This window comes from Arvicola amphibius, chromosome 6, assembly GCF_903992535.2.
Source record: "Arvicola amphibius chromosome 6, mArvAmp1.2, whole genome shotgun sequence".
NCBI lineage: Eukaryota > Metazoa > Chordata > Mammalia > Rodentia > Cricetidae > Arvicola > Arvicola amphibius.
In genome coordinates this window covers 9,195,559-9,215,764 of record NC_052052.2, presented here as the reverse complement: position 1 = coordinate 9,215,764, position 20,206 = coordinate 9,195,559, and the positions used below count along the sequence as shown (strand labels likewise).

At 43.0% G+C, this 20,206-nt stretch overlaps 1 protein-coding gene across 1 annotated transcript; it reads left to right on the top strand.

The window, feature by feature from the left end:
* Positions 1-9,209: 9,209 nt before the first annotated feature.
* Positions 9,210-13,924, top strand: LOC119817167 (PRAME family member 12-like). The gene is made up of 4 exons (XM_042055279.1): positions 9,210-9,589; positions 9,899-10,486; positions 11,814-12,325; positions 13,803-13,924. The coding sequence occupies exons 1-4, from the start codon at positions 9,210-9,212 to the stop codon at positions 13,922-13,924; spliced, it is 1,602 nt and encodes a 533-aa protein (XP_041911213.1).
* The last annotated feature ends 6,282 nt before the right edge of the window (positions 13,925-20,206 follow it).

Sequence of the window (20,206 nt, the reverse complement as noted above, 5' to 3'; positions counted from 1 at the left end):
ACCCGTCTCTCTGAATGTGGCCAACAGCGGGGGCTGACTGAGAAGCAAAGGACAATGGCTCTGGGCTCTGATTCTTCTGCATGGACGGGCTCTGTGGGAGCCTTCTCAGCTTGGTCGATCACCTTCCTGGACCTGGGGGGAGTTGGGAGGACCTTGGTCTTAGCATAGAGTGGGGAACCCTGATGGCTCCTTGGCCTTGAGAGGGAGGGAGGGGAGGTATGGGTGAAGGGGAGGGGAGGGAAGGGGGAGGAGGAGGGGAGGGAGGGGGGAGGAGGAGGGAAGGAGATGGAAATTTTTAAATATAAAAAAAAATAAACCATGAAAAAAAAAAGACACATGGTCAAATGATGTCTGAAAATGTTTGTTATGCATTTCCTTTTGTTCCCACCTGGGCTCTTATGGACATCAGAGTATCTCTAACAGGGTAAGGATGAGGAACCACAGAAATGTGGTTTGACCTTAGAACCAATGATTGGGATAGGTCACATGTCATAGTTTGAATGAAATTGGGCTCTAGAAGCTCTTAGAGAGTAGATCTACTAGAGGGGTGTGGCTTCCTTAGTGCAGGTGTGTCTTGTTAGAGGATGTGTGTCACTGTGCAGATTAGCTTTGAGGTCTCCACTACTCAATCTTTGCTTAGTGTGACACCTATTGCCTACAGGTGAAGGTGTAAGACTCTCTCCTCGTCCAGCACCATGTCTGCCTGCACATCCCCATGTCACACCATAATTAAACCATTTTCCTTAATTTTCTTGTATTAATAAAAACACAGGATTCAGTAACTGAGATAAAATCCTGATAAATCCAAAGAAAGTGGAGGGATGGTTGACTGACCCTACTCTCCACATTTCCCAAGTTAAAAACCCATGAAATTACCTAACTCTCATCCTTATTCTTGCCTGTCTCTCTCCATCTGACTTGCTCAGTTCTCCAGCATACCTATGGCTAATTCTGGTCAGTCTATCACTGACTTCACCCTTTGAATAAACTATCATTATTGGCACAGTAGAGTGGCAGGGAAAACTATTCTGCAACATTTCTCCCTTTTGTCTAAATAAAAGGGAAAGGTTTTAAGCCCAGCATAGTAAATCTATATGCAATAAGAATAATTATCAAGTGTACGAAATATATTCCCAATGCCCAGTCCATTTATGTTTGTCAAATTCAGAGAAAACAGTACAATTTCCATCTTCTCCTGGTGAGCCTAAAATTTTGTATCTGAAATTAGATATCACAACTAAGGAAAGCTGTAACTCTAACAATCTAATCACCATCCCCATTAGAGACCTAAGAAAGACACATCAATTGCACAAACAGGAAGTACAGAGCAAGCAAGTGCCAAATTACAGAAATACAGACCCATCTGACTGCCTTGACAATCACCTGTAATGTCAGGGTAAATATTGAAAGATGAGTGATGTAAAGGAGCCAACCACTAGAGAGACTTTTTATATCTACCAAATCCTCAAACTAAACGGGTAAGGTCCAGTCTCCATGAATCCTCAGACTGAATACTCTGAACTCCTGTCTTTTTGAGATAGTTTCTCTGTGTATCTTTGTCCTGGAATAACTCTGTAGACCAGGCTGTCCTTGAACTCACAGAGATCCTCCTGTCTCTGCCTCCCAAGTGCTGGGATTAAAGGTATGTGTTACCACAACTTGAACTCACAGAGATTTGTCTCTCTCTGCCTCCCAGGCATTGGGATTAAAGGTGTGTCCTGCCACACCTTGAAGTCACAGAGGTCATTCTACCTCTGCCTCCCAAGTGTTGGGATTAAAGGTGTGTACCACCACACCCAACTATCTCTTTCTCTTTTTTTTTATTTTAAGAACTTTAACCTTTAGCCCACATATATTTTTAACATACTGTAAACAATTTAGAAGTTTTTTTGTACTTTGAATCTTTCTTTTACTATATATCTCTCTTTTTTTGACCACGTGAGTCTTTAATTTACCAAGCAATATTGGTGGCCTATTGGTAGGACTAAGGCCAGGGCTTTGACGGCTGGATCCAGTCCATTCCTTAGCTTTCCAGCCTGGTGGCAGAGGTTCCGGCTGTAGCCATGTTTCTGGCCACAACTCCATGGTGTTTCAAGGTCCCTTGAAGCAAGCTGCAACATTCCACACGCAGACCACACTCAGTCGGACTGTCTCCCTGAAAGAGTCAAAGTTTGCCCTGGCAGGACTGCCCAGAAAAGCTGGCATTTTTAAACGGCTCAACTTCTTTTCCTGCTATGGCTGAAAACCGAAAAGCATGCGTTCAGCTTTTCATCAACACCGTTTAAGTGTTTCATGGCAGGACCTCTTAAAAGAGCTGCAGGGTTTTGCAGCAAAAGCTGAGTCAGGAAGCCTCTCTTAGATGAGAGTGTTTGCTTGCCTCTAGCAAGCAGAGCCGACCCGAGAAATTGCTGCTACCAAAAAAAAAAAAAAAAAATGCTTTACTCTATTCTTTCCCAAGCTTTCTCAGGCATTCTTAGGATTCAGTTATCCACGTTGGGCAGCCAATTTGTAGTGATAGGAGCGATGGGCCTGCTTTTGGTCCCGCCCAGCTCATGCACAGCTAGCTTTACACCCCAAATGACAATACACAAATTTTATTCATTTAAACACTGCCTGGCCCATTAGCTCTAGCTTCTTACTGGCTAACTCTCACATCTTGATCAACCCATTTCTATTAATGTATATAGCACCACAAGGTGATGGCTTACTGGCAAGACTTTAACCTACATCCATCTTGGGCTGGAGCTTCATGGCAATCTCATTGCCTTCTTCCCAGCATTGTGTTCTGTCTACTCTACCTATCTAAATCCTGCCTATCAAAAAGCCAAGGCAGTTTCTTTATTAACCAATGAGAGTAACACATAGACAGATGACCCTCCTTCATCAGGTGGGGATACCCAGGTGCCCATTTGATGTGCTGATCTGCATGGCATGTCATAATCCAACTGCCCAGGCTTAGAGCAGAAAAACATGCTCATTTTGGTTTTGCTCTTCTTGCTCCAGAACATTTCACCTCAGGATGCCAGTTTTGTTCATCCCAGGTGCTTCTGGAGAATGAAGCAGAATGAAGGGAAGGATTCAGACTCATTGACATATTATACCTTCTTTCTTGACAGAGCATATGGGCCAGGCATGACGGGGGACTTGGAAGACATTTTGTATATAAAGTAAGTTTCTTTGAATTTTCTATGCAAATGTCATCTTGACTATTCCATGAAGAGTCATGAGGATGAGCATTATAGCAATGCCTTGAATCTTGTGCATTGTTCTCCCAAACTGCACACTAATAAACATCACCAAATTATTTTAGAGGAGACTAAATGATGTTTTTCATACATTTGATTTGTACAGAGAGTATGCTGTTTTTTCTTCATGTTACTCTCCAAATTCCCAGACAGGGTGCTCTGTGAAGAAGGACTCTATATCTTGATCCATCACATATAGATTGCCTCTTCAGAGTTTCCTTAGTGCACTATCAGGTGATGTCTCATAAAAAGAAACCCCATTTTCCTTCAGTGAATGCCATCCTAAGTGGGTAAAAGTAAATGGCCATAGAGTCAGGTGATGAAAATTCCATCGATGTGTAGGTCCTCTATGCATTGCTAGGACAACTAGCATTTTCAGCACAGCTATCTGTGCAGAGTTTGCACATATATTTCCAGTTACTCTCTCCATTGCTCTGCATGTGGTCACACTAAGCTTTCTAAAGATGAATCAAGAATGGAAGTAGAAGATGCGTACACTCTGAACTTCATATGTTTCTCCATACTTCACATATATACATGAACACCCTTTAATTTCATTTTTTTTTACTTTTTAAAAATATTTATTTATTTTTTATATATACAATATTCTGTCTGTGTGTATGCCTGCAGGCCAGAAGAGGGCACCAGACCTCATTACAGATGGTTGTGAGCCACCATATGGTTGCTGGGAATGAACTCAGGACCTTTGGAAGAGCAGGCAATGCTCTTAACCGTTGAGCCATCTCTCCAGCCCCACCCTTTAATTTTCAAAGTCCAGTTCTTCACCCACCTTTTAGAGTAAAGATGGAATGTATTGAATAAATGGTAAGTTTTCGTTCTGTGAAAAGTGAAGATGTCACTAATAGTGGTGAGTGTTCACGACCCTTGTCACTTGCCTGAGTGGCAGCTGGGGCATTTGATAGTTGGCACCACCAGGAAATAGGGATAGAGGGGTGACCTACTAGGGTTACCTACTAGCCCATCTTTGTCATTATTTATGAGGCATTTGTCTTCTCTCTTTAAGTATAGGTTGTTTATTCCCTGACACTTATATCACATTTACTCTTATGTTTTTCTGTAAATCATTTAATTATTTATATGTGCATAGTTTTACTAATTTGGGCACTATACATATTTTTGATTTTGTGAATTGCTTATAGCTGGTTTAAACACAGAATTTTACTCCACGAGGCCACACTAACAGCTCAAGTCATAGGTATTTCTTCATATTTAGTGTACAGGAGTTCATGTTTGAATTTCACAAATTCTGATCTCAAATTGCTGCTATATGTCACTGTAAATTTCAATGATACATTTTCTATGTGGCAATAAAGAATAGTCTAAGTTTATTCTTATTTTTAAAATGTATAGATAAATAACTATTTTGTACATAAAAACACCACAGTGGTACAATTTCTAAGTGGTAAACAGGCTATATTTAGCTCTGAATGAATTACTTACAATGCAAATATGTTTGATGTTTATTGATCAGACAGTATGAAATGACTAGGTAGAAACAGCAGTTATTAATCTTCCCATAAACATAAACACTAACTGGTATTATTCACTTCCACATGACTAGTTACCAATTTTTGTTACATAAAACTTCATAAATATTTTCCATACATTTCACAATTAAAGGCTTCTATTTTTAGTAGTGTAACTGCACAGAAGCCAGAAGATATTTTCCAGAAGAAAAGCTTTGTTGGTCAGATAAACACAGTGTGAATATATGGCATACTGGTGTAAACATAAAATAGGTGAACAATTTTGGGGAGGTAGCTCATGAATTTAATCTCTGCACTCAAAACCCAGGGCAGGGATATCCCTGTGCAGTTGAGGTGAGTCTAGGCTAAGGCAAAGGATTCTGCAAAATCATGGAAGCCATCCCCTCACTATTTATCACTGAAATGTGCATTGTTACTGTCCAAATACACAGATACATATAGACATACATCTTTACAAAATACATGTCTTGTATTTGAATTTATTTAAAAATATATCTCTAAAAAGATTTTATGCCTGCATTAGACAAAGTGAAAAAGAACAAGATTAAGATGGGTAGGATGGGATGTGTTAAGTGTATCATCCACTCATTATAAAGAATTGTAAGTACCACACCTTCTTTGCCCATTCTTCTATTGAGGGGCACCTAGGTTGTTTCCAGGTTCTGGCTATTACAAATTGTGCTGCTATGAACATAGTTGAACAAATGCTTTTGTAGTATGATTGGGCATCTCTTGGATATATTCCCAAGAGTGGAATTGCTGAGTCCTGAGGTAGGTTGACTCCCAGTTTCCTGAGAAACCACCACACTGATTTCCAAAGTGGTTGCACAAGTTTGCATTCCCACCAACAATGGATGAGTGTTCCCCTTACTCCACAACCTCTCCAGCATAGGCTATCATTGGTGTTTTTGATTTTAGCCATTCTGACGGGTGTAAGATGGTATCTCAATGTTGTTTTGATTTGCATTTCCCTGATCGCTAAGGAGGTTGAGCATGACCTTTAAGTGTCTTTTGGCCATTCGAACTTCACTGGACTGAGCTCCCAAGGCCCAGATGAAGAGCAGAAGGAGGGAGATCATGAGCAAGGAAGTCAGAACTGCGAGGGGTGCATCCACCCATGGAGACGGTAGGACTGATCTAATGGGAGCTCACCAAGGCCAGCTGGATTGGGACTGAACGAGCATGTGATCAAACCGGACTCTCTGAATGTGGCTGACAATGAGGGCAGACTGAGAAGTCAATGAAAATGAGATCTGACACACTCAAACTACAGGTGTAAAATATCAAAGAGGATGAAGTGGGTGGTTGATCCATTGTCCAGTCTCCTGGCAGTTTGCGGCTGAGAGGTGGGGCTACAAGGGTTATGTGTGAGAGGGAAAAGCAGATATGGGGATCAGAATGGCTAGAGAGGACATTCTGAGCCTTGGAGCCTGGAGTGACTATCTGTCCCTGCAGGGATTAGGACATCTACTACCAGTGTCAAAATCAAGTAAGTTACTCTCTGTAGTGATATTTTATGTATGTTCTGTAACTAAAGCTTGCCTGATGGTCAGAGGTAAAACAAAGTCACTAGAGGCCAGGCAGTGGTGTCAAACATCTTTAATCCCAGGATTTGGGAGACAGAGGCAGCTGGATCTCAATGAATTCAAGGCCACCCTTGGCTACACAAGAACAATGCAAAAATAGTTACACTTGATCATGGCTCACACCTTTAATCCCAATACTAGGGAGTCAGTCACAAGCCTTTAATCCCAGCTCTAGAGATAAGCATAAGGTGTGAGGGAAAGCAACTAGCTCTCTTTTGGTCTGAGGATTTCTTAGAGGTAAGAGCCCTGAATTTCAGAACACTGACTCAGCACTTCTTGGCAATACAGCTCTTTTCTGGCCTTGTCATGGAAATGATTCCATGAAAAGCAGAACTGGTATAGCCAGGGAAATAAAGGAGGGAGAAAAAAAGGACACATGAAATAGAAAGAGAGAGAAGGAATGGGAGGAATAATAGAAAAAAATATGGAGTTCATTTGGAGTGCCTGCCACAGGCTATAAACACAAGCTATAAACACAATATCTTCATCTCCACACAGTTCAGTCACTGAGAACCCAAAGCACCAAATGTCAGGCACAGGTGAAATCAACACAATGTACTGCTGTCTCAAATGTAGTTAGCTCATCATATGTGTTAGGGAAGGGACAGGTTAAACTTTGGCCCTTTAAACTACTGCCAATCGAGAGAGCACGGAGGAGGAGAGCAGAGAGAGCCTTCCCCTCTAGGTCTTCAGAGCCCTTCCTTCCCTGCCTCTGGAGGCCCCTGCTTGGCTAGTCAGCACCAACATGATTCCTTGAAGAGAGGTACCCGTAACAAACAAAATATACACATTGGATTTCAAGACACTGACTCAATACCACTGGGCAACATAGATGGTTTTTGGAATACCATGAAAATGATTTCATCAAAAACAGAACTAACATAGCTGTGGAAATAAAGGAAGGAACAAAGAAAAAAAGCGAGGACACATGAATACAGAAAGAGAGTTGGGATGGGAGGAATGAAAGAACAAATGAAGGAGGGAAGGAAGGGAAGAAGGATGGAAAAACTAAGAAAGATTTAGGGTTCATGTGATGACTCTGGGAATGGGTCCTCATCTTCAACAGTATCTTAGTTCATTCCTTCCTGCATGGAGATCTAATCAAACTGAAAATGGTCTGTTCCTTAACTTCTAATAGGCTGGAGGATTGTTGAGATGTACAGATCAACTCAGGCACAAAATGAGTTCAGATAGGCCTTAGAAAGCTATTGCGCCTTTTTCTGGAAGAAACTCCATAACAATAATATACATAAGACAATGTGTCCAAGAGCTCAGAGTTTGTGGAGAAGTATTTTAGAGGGGTTTGGGATTTGATTACAGTCTCAGGTTTTATAAATTCCCACATCCGATCTACTTAAGCTGCAAATGCATTAGTCCAAGTGGGATTGGATGCAAAGATGTTCAATCATCCAGAGAGGGGGAGACTTTTGGCTGAAAGGTGGAGCTATGAAGGGAAAGTGTGAGGATTAGAATGGCCAGGCAAGACACTGTGAGACTTTGAACCTGGAGTGACTGCTTAGAACTTTTGGAACTGTAACACGTTATGTGTGTCCTGATTATTTAAGGCATTCACCCCCAAGAAGACACACAGTCCTACCGGGATCAACAGTCACTCATTTCCTGTTAGTATTTTTGTTTTTGTTGTTGTTTTCTTTTGTTTGTTGGGAATATTTTAAAACTGAAAGTCTGATGTAGCCCAGGCTAAGCTAGAACACCACTGAAGTGAAGTGTTACAAATTCTGAGATCTGGATCGCAATTGTAGAAGCCTTACTAGAGTGCCTATGTTACAAAATTCAAGGACTAGGGCACACGGAGCAAACTCTACACAACTACTCCAGTCTTCGTTAGAAATATGGAATTCAATGTGATTATACATGGTGATATTTTGTTTGTGATATAGCAAATACAGCTTACCTGAGGATCCAAGTGTGAAGCTGAGACACTAGTTAGATGTAGAAGCCAGGCCGTGGTGGCAAAAACCTGAACTCCAGCATTTGGGAGACAAAAGTAGTTGGATCTCTGTGAGTTCAGGCCACCCTGAGCTACAAGAGATTGATCCAGTCTAAAAGAGAAACAGAGCAACATAGCCAGGTGGTAATGTCTAACCGCTTAATTCCAGTATTTAAGAATCACACACCTTTAATCCCGACACTAGGGAAGGTGGACACGAGAAGGGATGTGATTGGCTGGGGAGAGGAATATAAGGAGGGAGGAAACAGGAGCTCAAGGCATTCAGTCTGAGGAGTTGTTGAGACCCTGTTCGGTCGGAGGAGTTCCCAGGGGTAAGAATTAGTGGTTGATGGATCTACTTCTCTGATCTTTCAGCTCTCACCCCCTAATATCTAACTCTCTCTCTCTTTTTCTTTTTAATTAACACAAATTAGAATTTGTACTCCCTCTGTCAACCTCGTGCTGCCCAGCATGTTGTTTAGCTCAGAGGGATCTTTGGGCCTTTGTCTTCCAAGTGCTCAGCTTCGCTTTGGGTTCTGAAGCTTTTTGGAATAATAGGAACTGAATCCATTTCACAGATCCTCCCAACAAGTTCCATTGATTAAATTCGAATCATAGTTTGGGTGAGGGACCTTTAATATTGCACTTGAGGGTTGTGAGAGGCATTTGAAGATGGTTGCCTACAAGAGTGTTTGGTTCATGTTTGGTTCTCCTCTTCCTCGTGGCCTACTGAAGTGTAGTATGACGCAGGGGAGTATGATTGGGTAAGATAACCAGGATCCTTAGTTCAAATGTGTACTCATCTCCATGAGGCCTTTGAGGGGACTATGGCTATGAGAAAGACAGATAGTGGAAAATAGGAAATCTAAGGCTTCCAGCCTGTTCAGGTGAGGGGCTCTGGCCCTGCATAGTTTACACGATGAACAGAGGAGGAACAAGTGGCTTGCTAAAGGTGTTTCATCTGAAAGGCTTTATTCCTCTGCTTTTTTCCACAGCATCTGCCTACTTGCACATCAGGATGAGCTCCCCACCCACACTGCAGAAGTTGGCCAGAAAAAGTCTGTTAAAGAATGAAGCCTTGGCCACTGCTTCTCTGAAGAAGCTCCCCAAGGCTTTCTTCCCACCACTGTTCAAAGACGCCTTCACTGGCAGACAGACAGACATCATAAGGGCAATGGTGGCAGCCTGGCCCTACCCATGCCTCCCTGTCGGAGCCCTTATGAAGATTCCCAACCTGAAGACCTTGAAGGCTGTGCTGGGGGGCCTGGATTTGCTGATTAACCAGAAGGATCGACCTAGGTAAGTGACTAAGGTATCATGGAAGGAAGGCTCTGGGTGGAGGGAAGTGAACACAGACTTCAGACTGTGATCAAGTGGACTCAGAGCTTAGAGAAGTGGATAAGTGCAAAAGGACAGTGGTGTGCAGTGCACAATGAGAAGAGATGTGGTCAATACACAATGGCTCTCCTCCCTCTTCTGTCAGTCAATAGAAATGAAAACACTCCGGGTTCAAGGAAGGGATTTCAGGGAAGTGGAGGTGTGGGGTCAAAGCAAAGTATAAATTGATACTCAAATTGTCATTTGAATCTCCTTCTCTTTGACCAACAGCACTTGCAAACTCCAAGAGCTAGATTTGCGGGATGCCCAACATGACTTCTGGAACTTTTGGGTTGGAACAGAGGATGGTGTCTGCTCTCCAGATGTCATAAGTGAGACCCCACCCATGGTGCATGGTCCCAGACGAAGGGAAAAACAGGTTGTGACTGTGTGGATGGACTTTTCCCTCATGACCACATATCTCTGTAAATACCTAAAATACTTCTATTGGTGGGCCAAGCAGAGAAAAGATGTGGTGCAGGTGATGTGTCCAAAGCTGGAGTTCTGGGACACCCCTATCTTCAACCCCCTAATGCTGCTGGAGGTATTTGAGCCAAGCTCTATAGGGGAATTCGCAGTGAATGGACGTTGGACCCTGAGTGACCTTGTGAAGATAGCCCCTGGCCTGGGACAAATGAAAAACCTTCAGAAAATTTTTCTCAATGGAATCTTCATACCTTTTGAGTGGTTGAGAAAGGAGAAGAAGGTCAATAAGCGTATTACAGAGATCATTTACCAGATATCAGAACTCAAAAAGATCCAGCATCTCCAACTGAATAATGTCTGCTTCCTGAATGAACGACTGGATCAAGTACTCAGGTGAGGAAGGATAGAGTTCTTGCTCCACAGGCTGGGGAAAAGTCTTGCAGTGTTCCGTGACACATCAGTGTCCACCTGTGGCTTTCCAACCGCTCCTGAATGCAGGAGTGCAATGACGTAGGATGATTGATCTTGTAGTCTTTCTGCTGCTCTAGCATTCATGATCTAGGAACCGTCTTTGCTAGGGAACCAGATGAAGCAAAAACAGATCCACCAAATGTATGAGGTCTTAAGCCACATGCTGCCCCATGTCAGCTCTCTCCTCAGGACTGTTAACTGTTATCTCTCTCTCTCTCTCTCTCTCTCTCTCTCTCTCTCTCTCTCTCTCTCTCTCTCTCTCTCTTTCTCTGTATCTTTTTCTCCCACTATCTCTACCTCTCTTACACACACATACACACATTCCCCAATGGTCAAGTGTTTTTGAACAGAAGTAGGGCAATGGGAACTGATTGAGGGTGAATGAGACAACAGGGAAGCCCTGTTAGCAGGACAGAGGCTGCGCTAGAAAAGTGGGGCTCATTGAGAATATTATTGGCATAAACAGCTGCCAGGTTCTCTGGCAGATAGAGCAGGGTCGGGTAAGTGGGGAAGAGCTGGAAACACCGAACTCTCCCTGGGTCTCAGTTGGATGCTGAGTATTGAATGATCCAGCTTCTCTCCCCAATTGGCCAAGGGGGAGAAACACACCCACTGAATTGCCAGTTTGTCAGAGCAGGATCTCATATAATGGTATCAGGCAGGCCCTTGTATAGGATGGTGATGGGGCTGGAGCAGCTTGGGATGGGTTTAGGCCAAGTAAGGAATAAGTGCCAATAATATTCTGCCACACTTCAGGAGACGTTGCTGGGCAGAGGCAGGTCTAGGTCAGCAAGCGAAAGTCAGGACTCCAAGCTCTAGTTAGGCTCAGGAAGTTATACCAGGCCTCATGCCAACTCAAGTTAGTCTCAGGGAATTACACTGGGCCTCATCAAACACTAGTTTGGTTCACGAAGTTACGCTGGGGTTTACACACAGGCTTCATGAGGCCCAACACCCAGAGATGGTTATAAGTGTACCCTTGTTAGTCATTCTTGGTCTCCTGCAGATACCAACTGTCAGCTTAGATGGTTCTGTGCTCGACTGTGCATTGGGAACAGATTTGAGGACAGAAACTGTTACAGCAATTTTGCATGTGTTGTTAACTCTGCATCAGGGAATACCCTGGTCTTGAGCTTCACCATGCTCTCAAAATGAACTTAGGCCTAACTGGCCTCTGCTAAATTGAAGTATCATCCTTTATTTACCGTTATTAGACTTTACTGAGATAAACTCCTTTGTCTCTCTGTAGGTGCTTGGAGAGTCCCTTGGAGACCCTTTCAATCACTCGATGCTTGCTATCAAATGCAGACATGAGTTATCTGTCCCAGTGTCCAAGCATCCACAAGCTCAAACATCTGGATCTAAGTGGTGTAACCTTTTTAAATTTAGACCATCTACTTCTAGCAAGGCTGCTAGAGAGACTGACAGCTACTCTGCAGACATTACGATTGAAGGGTTGTATGATCTTGGATTACCAGATTAGTTCCCTCTTGCCTGCCCTGAGCCAGTGCACCCAGCTCATTGAGGTTAATTTTATGAAGAACTTCCTGTCTGTGGCCAGCCTGAAGCAGCTGCTGCAGCACACTGCAAAACTGACTCTGCTCACCAGGGAGATGTACCCCGCCCCTGACGAGGTCTATGATGACATTGGTGATGTCCATCCAGACAGGTTTAGCCAACACTGCAGTGAGCTCATGGAAACTCTGAGGGGTATAAGACAGCCGAAAGAGGTCTGCTTTGTGAGTAAGAGATGTGTAGATTGTCAGAAATGCTGTTTCTATAATATGGGGACCTCTCTATGTTCATGTTGGCAATAAATGAGGAGGGATCACTGCTGGGCTCTGAGAAATGAAAACCTGGACTCAAAGGACTCATTAGAGACACAAAACCTGGCTTCAAGCATTTTTGGATGTACTTGGGAAAGAAGATTGCTTCACTGGTTGCTCATATTTGAAGAAAAAATATTGACAGAGAACTGGATGCACATGATCTGTCAACAGTACGGCCCTGCCCTAGTACATCAAAAGAAATCTGAAAATTGAGGGGAATCCATTTTGGCACTTTCATGGTATGACCAACCATAGGTATGAGGAAGGGGTTAACATGAAAGGAAATTCTAAAGAGCACAGGGGACTGGGTGAGGAGGGTCTCACAGTGTTCTGTTGCTGGAGGGAATCCATCTCCGGGTTGTCTATCTCACATAAGGATAAGGAGCACATCTGCTTTGTGAAACATCCGGTTGACTGAACCATTGTCTTTCATTGCTTGGGTAGGAACACAAGGTGAATATTACTTCCCCACTGTTCTTAGCATTACAATTTCCAGTCATTTTCAATAAAGCAATTATGAATGAGAGCTCACTGTGTCCTTTAAATCTACTGAGTGAGTCCTTTAATGATCTGACCCCTGTGTACCGGGCATTCAGCCTATGCTTCTCCATACTCTTCTGTCTCTTTGCTTCAGTCCCTTTCTCCTAGATCTTTCAGAGCAAATAATGACCCAACAGGCCTGTCTCTTAGAGATTTTATACCCTTCACCTTCACGACACTAGCCCAACGTGCTATATAGATTCTCTCAGTGATCTGTAGATATGGCTTAGTATTTAAGAGGGCTTCATTTTCTTCCTGAGAACCAGCATCTGATTTCCAGCATCCACAAACATCTGTGTCCCCAGCAACAGGTGATCTAATATCTTCTCTTAATCTCTGGAAGCACTTGAGTCACTGGCACACATACACACATAAAAATAAACCTGTATATGCACACTGTTACATATACATAATTAAAAATAAGTAAAGCCGAGGATAAACCCAGGGTCTCAGACTCAGGGAAAATGGATCTTTGACAGTGAGGCATCTCTAGCCCAGTTTCACTTCCCTCCATTCCATTCCCATCAACCCCTGCCTCATTCTGCCTGTGTCAGTGGGCCTGACAGGGAGAGGCCTATTCCTCAGTGGCTATGTCTACTCTTGGGTCCTCTACATTTGCCATTGTATAACTAGATGGAGTACTCCCTGTAGCCAGTTTTTCCTTCTCTGCACCCACAGAGCCTTCCTCATCCAATCTGAGTCCTGCTTGCTTACCTGGGGTGAACCTTCTCTGTAATTAACACATCTAGTCCATCAAGCAGAGCTTTCAAAGTCTCCAGGTGGGGATCCTTTATCACGGCTCCTATAGGAAAGCATGGATCCAACCAGGCAGGAACTATGACCCTCAGGGTGGTTTGTATGTCTGTCAGTGAAGGCATCTGTAATGAAGGCATTTGAAAACATCATTGGGAGCAACCAAACAGACAAGTTCTCCAGAGTAGAAATGAGCAAGGTGCCTCCATCATCGGTGTCTGTCTGGCCAGCTCCATGAGTGTGGGTGGGGCCTGGTCACCCATTCTGACTGGTTTTCAGTGATAACTATCGTGAGGAAGTATGGAAGCAAAGACACGATTTAGAAAACTTAGGAAGTCTTTCTTCTTATGTGAGGACTTCTCTTGACAGGATCACTTCTATGTTGATTACTGAAAATATTAAAGGGCCTGCCTTGAAGACGTTCGTTCACTTGGGGTTCAAGAAGAGAAGACACAATAAACATAAAAACTAAAGGCTGATGCCTGTAGGAAAAGAATCTTCACTCATGTGGTCTTTCTATTCATGTGATCTTTATTTTTTTCCTTTATAATCATTTAAAATTTTTACTCTTATTCTGTCTCATTTCTAATTCCAGTTCTCTATTGTAATACTCTGTTCCAATTCATTCTTGTCCTAATTACTCTACATTCTTTCTTCTTCTTCTCTATTTCATCTCAATCTATGTCTTCAGCAGTTAGAATTTCCCAAGCATATAATACATACATATCCATTCACTAGCAACTTAATAATAACTTAGTAATAAAAAATGCTACAAGGAAAATTCTCAGGGACACTGGAATTCTTTGAAGATACGTAGCAAAACTTATCACCTAATTTGTAGCTAACCACACCTGTTAACTGTGAAGAGTTCCTGGTTGTCTTTTAAAGGGGAAAACTAAAGTGTTGACAGGTCTACAAAAAGACAAAGGATATGTGCTCTATTTTCCAGTTCTTAAGTGTGATTAATAATATCTGGAAATGTTAGTTAATTAGGTGTTACTGGTCTCTTTGAAGACTATGATAGAATAAGGACAGATACATGCAATATTGCTAGTATTCATCATAAATCCTTTGAAGGAAGCCAGGTGATGGTGGTATACATCTTTACTCCCAGCACTCAAGAGGCAGAGGCAGGCAGATCTCTGTGAGTTTAAGGCAACCTGGTCAACAAGAGCTAGTTCCAGGACAGGCTCCTAAAGCCACAGAGAAACCCTGTCTTGAAAAACCAAAATGAAAGAAAGAAAGAAAGAAAGAAAGAGAGAGAGAGAGAGAGAGAGAGAGAGAGAGAGAGAGAGAGAGAGAGAGATGGGGAGGGAGGGAGGAGGTATGTGACGGAGGATACGTACGCCGCTGCCGTTGCCTTAATTCCTTCCTCAGAAAGCCTAATCATGAAGAAGGTAAGGAAGTCAGGAAGGAAGAAAGATTCTTTGAAGGGCTTAGATGCTACAAGGCCATAGACCTGCGATTTATTAAGTAAATCTATGAAAACATTCCTGTGTGATTTCTCCAGGACTCATGTCTGGCCAACTTGCTCTGTCAGTAAGGCTAATGATAGGAACCTACTTCCAAGTTTCTCACCATAATGTGGAGAATATAGTAGATATTCATCCTTTTGACCATCCAAAAATATATGTGTGCCTATATGTGAGATGTAATCATGAGATTACATGTACATATTACATTACAATGCATGCTAATGGGGAGATATCAAAGCTAAATTACAGATGAAAGCAATTCAGAGTATTCAGAGTCAGTGGTTCTGCTGGGGCTTTGCCAGGCAGGGATCCTCCATCTGAAAGTAATTTCTAGAGTAGGTTGACATCCAAATCATCAATTGCTATTATCTATAATTATGTCATGGCCACAATAGCTCATGATAAACGCTCCTGAAAGGTGATGGTGGAGGCCTCAGTCTTCACATTTTGATCACTGTCTGTTGGTTTTAAAGTCATCCTTCTGTCTGGAATGAAGCCTGTCAAAAGCATGTTCTTTCCCAAATACCCTATCCAATCCAAGCACAGTACAGGTGAATCCATTCCCACTGAGAAGCAGTCAACAGGAAACAAACGTGGTAATCCATGTCCTCAAATAAAGTTCAGGAAACTCCCAGGTCCCAATCTTCTGAGTCTCCATTCACCTAGATGACTCTCCCTGAACAATTGAGAGCATCTGTGAAATGGGCATCATTAGTTACTGACTTATTTGCCAGTTATCACTGTACTGATGTTTCAGCGAAGGAGGCAGGAGGGCTGCAAGCTTGTGCTCTGTGCCCCAGAGCTGGACAGGGTGGGAAAGAAACAATAGAGGCAGTAAAGCTTCAGTATCATTGGCGTGGTCTGCAACACTATAGTATTGGGAGAGACAGGGCTATGGGATGGAGATGAAAATTTAGATGCTACAGTCAGTCAGGAAACTCACTACTTCAATGTGATGGTTGGTTACTTCTAGAGTTTGGTAACATCTGACCTGACTGATGTCCCCCAAAACTAATGGAAGACAACAACAACAAAGAGAATGAAATCTCAACTTATGAGTACAATGATGTTACACAGTTTTAATTTGAACACTGAGACAAGTGTTGGGAGCAGTGAGACCCCAGATCCTGAATTTCTTGTAATCCCATGATCTGAGTGCCTACAGCTGCTCTGAGCACGAGACCTTCAGGAGTTCCTGATGGCAGGAGAGTGGTTTCTGGTGGGTTTGGCTGGGGCGTGGCTATCTCTATATAATCTGCCCCTGAACACAATAAAGGGGGCATTCTTGGGGAATTCAAAGATGACCCGTGTCTCTGTCTCTCTGTCTGTCTGTGTGTCTGTGTATTTTAACCTCCTGCCCCTTGCCTGAATCTCGCGAACTGGGTGCCAGCGCACCGAACGCAGACACGGGGGGCGCGGTGCGTGGTAACAAGAAAAGCAGGATGCTTCCTACAAGACTGAGAACATCCTAGTCTTTATGATGGGATCATGAATCAATAAGCAGAGAAAAAGAACTTCTTGTTATTGTTGTTTGATTACAGAATGTCAGCCCTTGCAGTTCTGGAACTCGCTTTGTAGACCAGGGTGGCCATGAATTCAGAGAGACTGCCTCTTCCTCTCAAGTGCTGGGATTAAAGTTGTACAGAACCAAGCCTGGTTTAAATTGATTTAAGATCAGCACAAGCTGTGTGTTGGTGGCACATGCCCTTAATTCTAGCACTCAAAGAGAATTTCTTTTTAAACTGCCTGGTCTTCAGAGACAATTCCAGGACAGCCAGGGCTCCAGAGAAACCCTGTCTTGTGTTGAAAAACCAAAAAAGAAGCAGAAGAAGCAGAAGCAGAAGCAGAAGCAGAAGCAGAAGCAGAAGCAGAAGCAGAAGCAGAAGAAGAAGAAGAAGAAGAAGAAGAAGAAGAAGAAGAAGAAGAAGAAGAAGAAGAAGAAGAAGAAGAAATCAGCACAGTCGAAGTCAAATAATTTTGAAAGACTCACACCTGCAATATCTAGCCCCCAAAACTTCCTTGAGTTCAAGGTCAAACTGAATAGAATCTACAAAGAGACTCAAATAATGATTTATATAAACACAACTCCCTGACTGTTATCCAGCAAAATCTCTTCCAGGCCAAGGAAGGGTTAAGTAGGAAATCCTCATCTCAAAATAAATAAATAAATAAATAAATAAATAAATAAATAAATAAATAAATAAAAAATCAATGTGCAAACTGAAAGAGACATAAGTGATACATGGAGGTGAACCCGACTCTAGATTCTGCTGCCTGCAGGAGATAGGGTGTCTTGATGGAGCTAAGGGATCTGAACACTGATAACATATCCCGTTCCCAGCAGGGGTAGGCAGTGACTCCAAAAACTCCAGGATCCAAGCCTCAGGGCTTCTCTGGCAGCTTTGACCCTTCTACAACTTTCCTCAGAACCCTCCCTTTGTATCCACACCCTCCCAGCCAAACTCTGCAGTCATACAATTGAGGCTCTGCCCACTACTTTGGAGATTTAGATGGTGTCTGGGTGTGTTGGATGAGATCTCCACCCATGAAAAGAACTAAGACTAGAGCCATATGTACACGCTCATTCAATTTGTGTTTTCGTTTGTTTTGAGACAGGGCCTCACTGTGTAGCTCTGGCTGTCCTGGAGCTCACTATGTACCAGGCTGACTTGAACTCTTTGAAATCCTACAGCCTCTGGCTTTGGAGTACTGTGACTAAGGGTGCTCACCACCATGGCTCCATAACTGTACAGCTTTAAAAGTATAAAAATAGCTGGGCATTGCTGTCTCATGCCTATAATCCCTGAAATCCGAGTTCAAGCCCAACCTGGTCTACAGAATGAGTTCAGAATGCTGAGAGCTACACAGAGAAACTGTGTCTCAAAAACCAATACCTGTGTGTGTGTGTGTGTGTGTGTGTGTGTGTGTTGTGTTGTGTTGTGTTGTGTTATTATGCAATCAAAAGGGAAATCTTAAACATATCAAAGATATTGTGTGCAGGTATGGAGGGGTTTGTGGTGGAAGGCCAGGAAGGGAGGAGGTTGTGGGGGAGGGGTAGGCATGGAGGTGCAGCCTGGCTTCTACATCAATAGAAGGTGATTCAGATGGGATCAGCTCAGCACACAGCCTTGAGGATGTAAAATGATTAAAGGGACCTGACAGTGGTGGAGCAGGCCTTTAATCCCAGCATTCCTGAGGTAAAGGCAGGTGGATCTCTGAGTTCAAGGCTGGCCTCGTCTACAAGAGCTAGTTCCAGGACAGGCTCCAAAGATATAGGGAAACCTAGTATTGAAAAACCAAACATAATATAAATAAATAAATAAATAGATAGATAGATAAATAAATAAATAAATTCATAATGGGAGCCAAGGCTCACATTAGGAGAAAAGGGGTGTGGGACTTCCTGACTTGGAGATTTCCAGGTATACTAATGGGAAAGCCATGGGGGGGTCCCAAAATGAAGATTCCAATATTGTGGGAAAGCAGGAAACAAGAAGGAGGCAAGTGGGGGAGGTCAGTGAGTAAGAACACAATGGGTAACATATTTATGCAAATGTCATAATGGAAGTCCTCAGTTCGAAAGCTAACGTGAAACGCCAATCCTGATTTCTTGTTTGCAATAGTTTTAAAGATTCATTGATTTTCTTGGATGTATGAGAACATTTGCCTGCACCTACATCACATCAGTGTACAAAAGGAGGCCAGAAGAGGGCACTAGAAACCCTGGACCAGAGATACAGACGGTTGGAGCCTGGGCACTGAATCTGAATCCTCTGGAACAAGTGCTCTTAGCCATTGAACCATATCTCCAGCTCCTCAATCCAGATTTTTTTTAAAAAAAATCAAGTATAAGTTAGGTATTGTTTATTATTCTTGTGTGTACCTGCATTTAAACATCTCCTGACACTCCATAAGCATCAGGAGAAAACGTGAAGTCAGGTCACGACAAAGACACAGGCAGTGAATGCAACTGCTGAGCCATCTCAAAGATGCTCCCCGAGTTTTGTGCCTTTCAATCAACAAATTCAGGTGTGGGGTGCCTAAGTGTGGTCCCGGGTAACTGGAAAGGTGAGGGCAAGACTATGGTGGCAGCAGAGCTCACCAGGTGCTGACCAGTCTGGCCACCATCATGAAAACACGCCTCAAGACAGGAAGCAACGGCTGTCATGAGGCTCGGCTGGTACAGTGGGTGTGCAGCCTGTACCTGGCCTGAAGATTGATCCTAAACACTCCTTAAAACTCTATCATCTCTGTCTTCTGAGTCCTGGGATTAAAGGTGTGTGCCACCATTTCCTGGCCTCTAGGGGGTTAGCTTTGCACTCTGATATTCTGGCTGGCTTTATATATTAAAATATAAAAACAAAGCACTACATTCACCTTACATGCCTAAACAACCATTCTCATTGCAAATCCAAATGTCAACATTTGTTTTTATGTTCATCTTTTCTATATTTCACCCTGATCTTAGGCTTTTAAGAGCCCATTTGAGGTGCTAGAGAAATGGCTCAGTGGTTAAGAGCATTGGCTGTTCTTACAGAGGATCCAGGTTCAATTCCCAGCACCCACATAGCAGCCCACAGCTGTTTGTAGCTCCAGTTTCCAGGGATCTGACACAGTCACACACACAAATGTGCACATAAAATGAAATAGAAGAACAACAAAAAAAGCCCACCTTCAAGAGGGCTTTCACAAGTGCAACACTGCCCATGGGGCATGCAGCAGTGGCTGAAGGAGCCTTTACCTCTGCCCACAAACATGGGAAGAGAGTCCAGTCTGTGTTTCAGAGTGAAGGATGCTAAGCAAAAAAGTGAGCTTTGTGGTTGTCTCTGATGAAGTGGAAGTTCTGTTTTGTTTGCCTGTTTTGTATGTTGGGGGCTGTTTGTTTGTTCATTAATTTATTTAGTTTTGAGAGACAGGGGCTTTTTATATACCCAGGCTATCCTGGAATTCATCATAAGCTGACCTTGAACACCTGAAGATCTACTACTGTGCCTGCTACATTATGGGATCACAGGTGTGCAGTGCCAGGCCTGGTGGAAAAGCTT

Coding starts and splice junctions, on each gene's coding strand:
- LOC119817167 (XM_042055279.1), top strand. CDS start 9,210: ATGAACAGAGGAGGAACAAGTGGCTTGCTAAAGGTGTTTCATCTGAAA. Junction 9,590..9,898: donor AACCAGAAGGATCGACCTAG/GTAAGTGACTAA, acceptor TTTGACCAACAG/CACTTGCAAACTCCAAGAGC. Junction 12,326..13,802: donor GAGTAAGAGATGTGTAGATT/GTCAGAAATGCT, acceptor TATGTCTGTCAG/TGAAGGCATCTGTAATGAAG.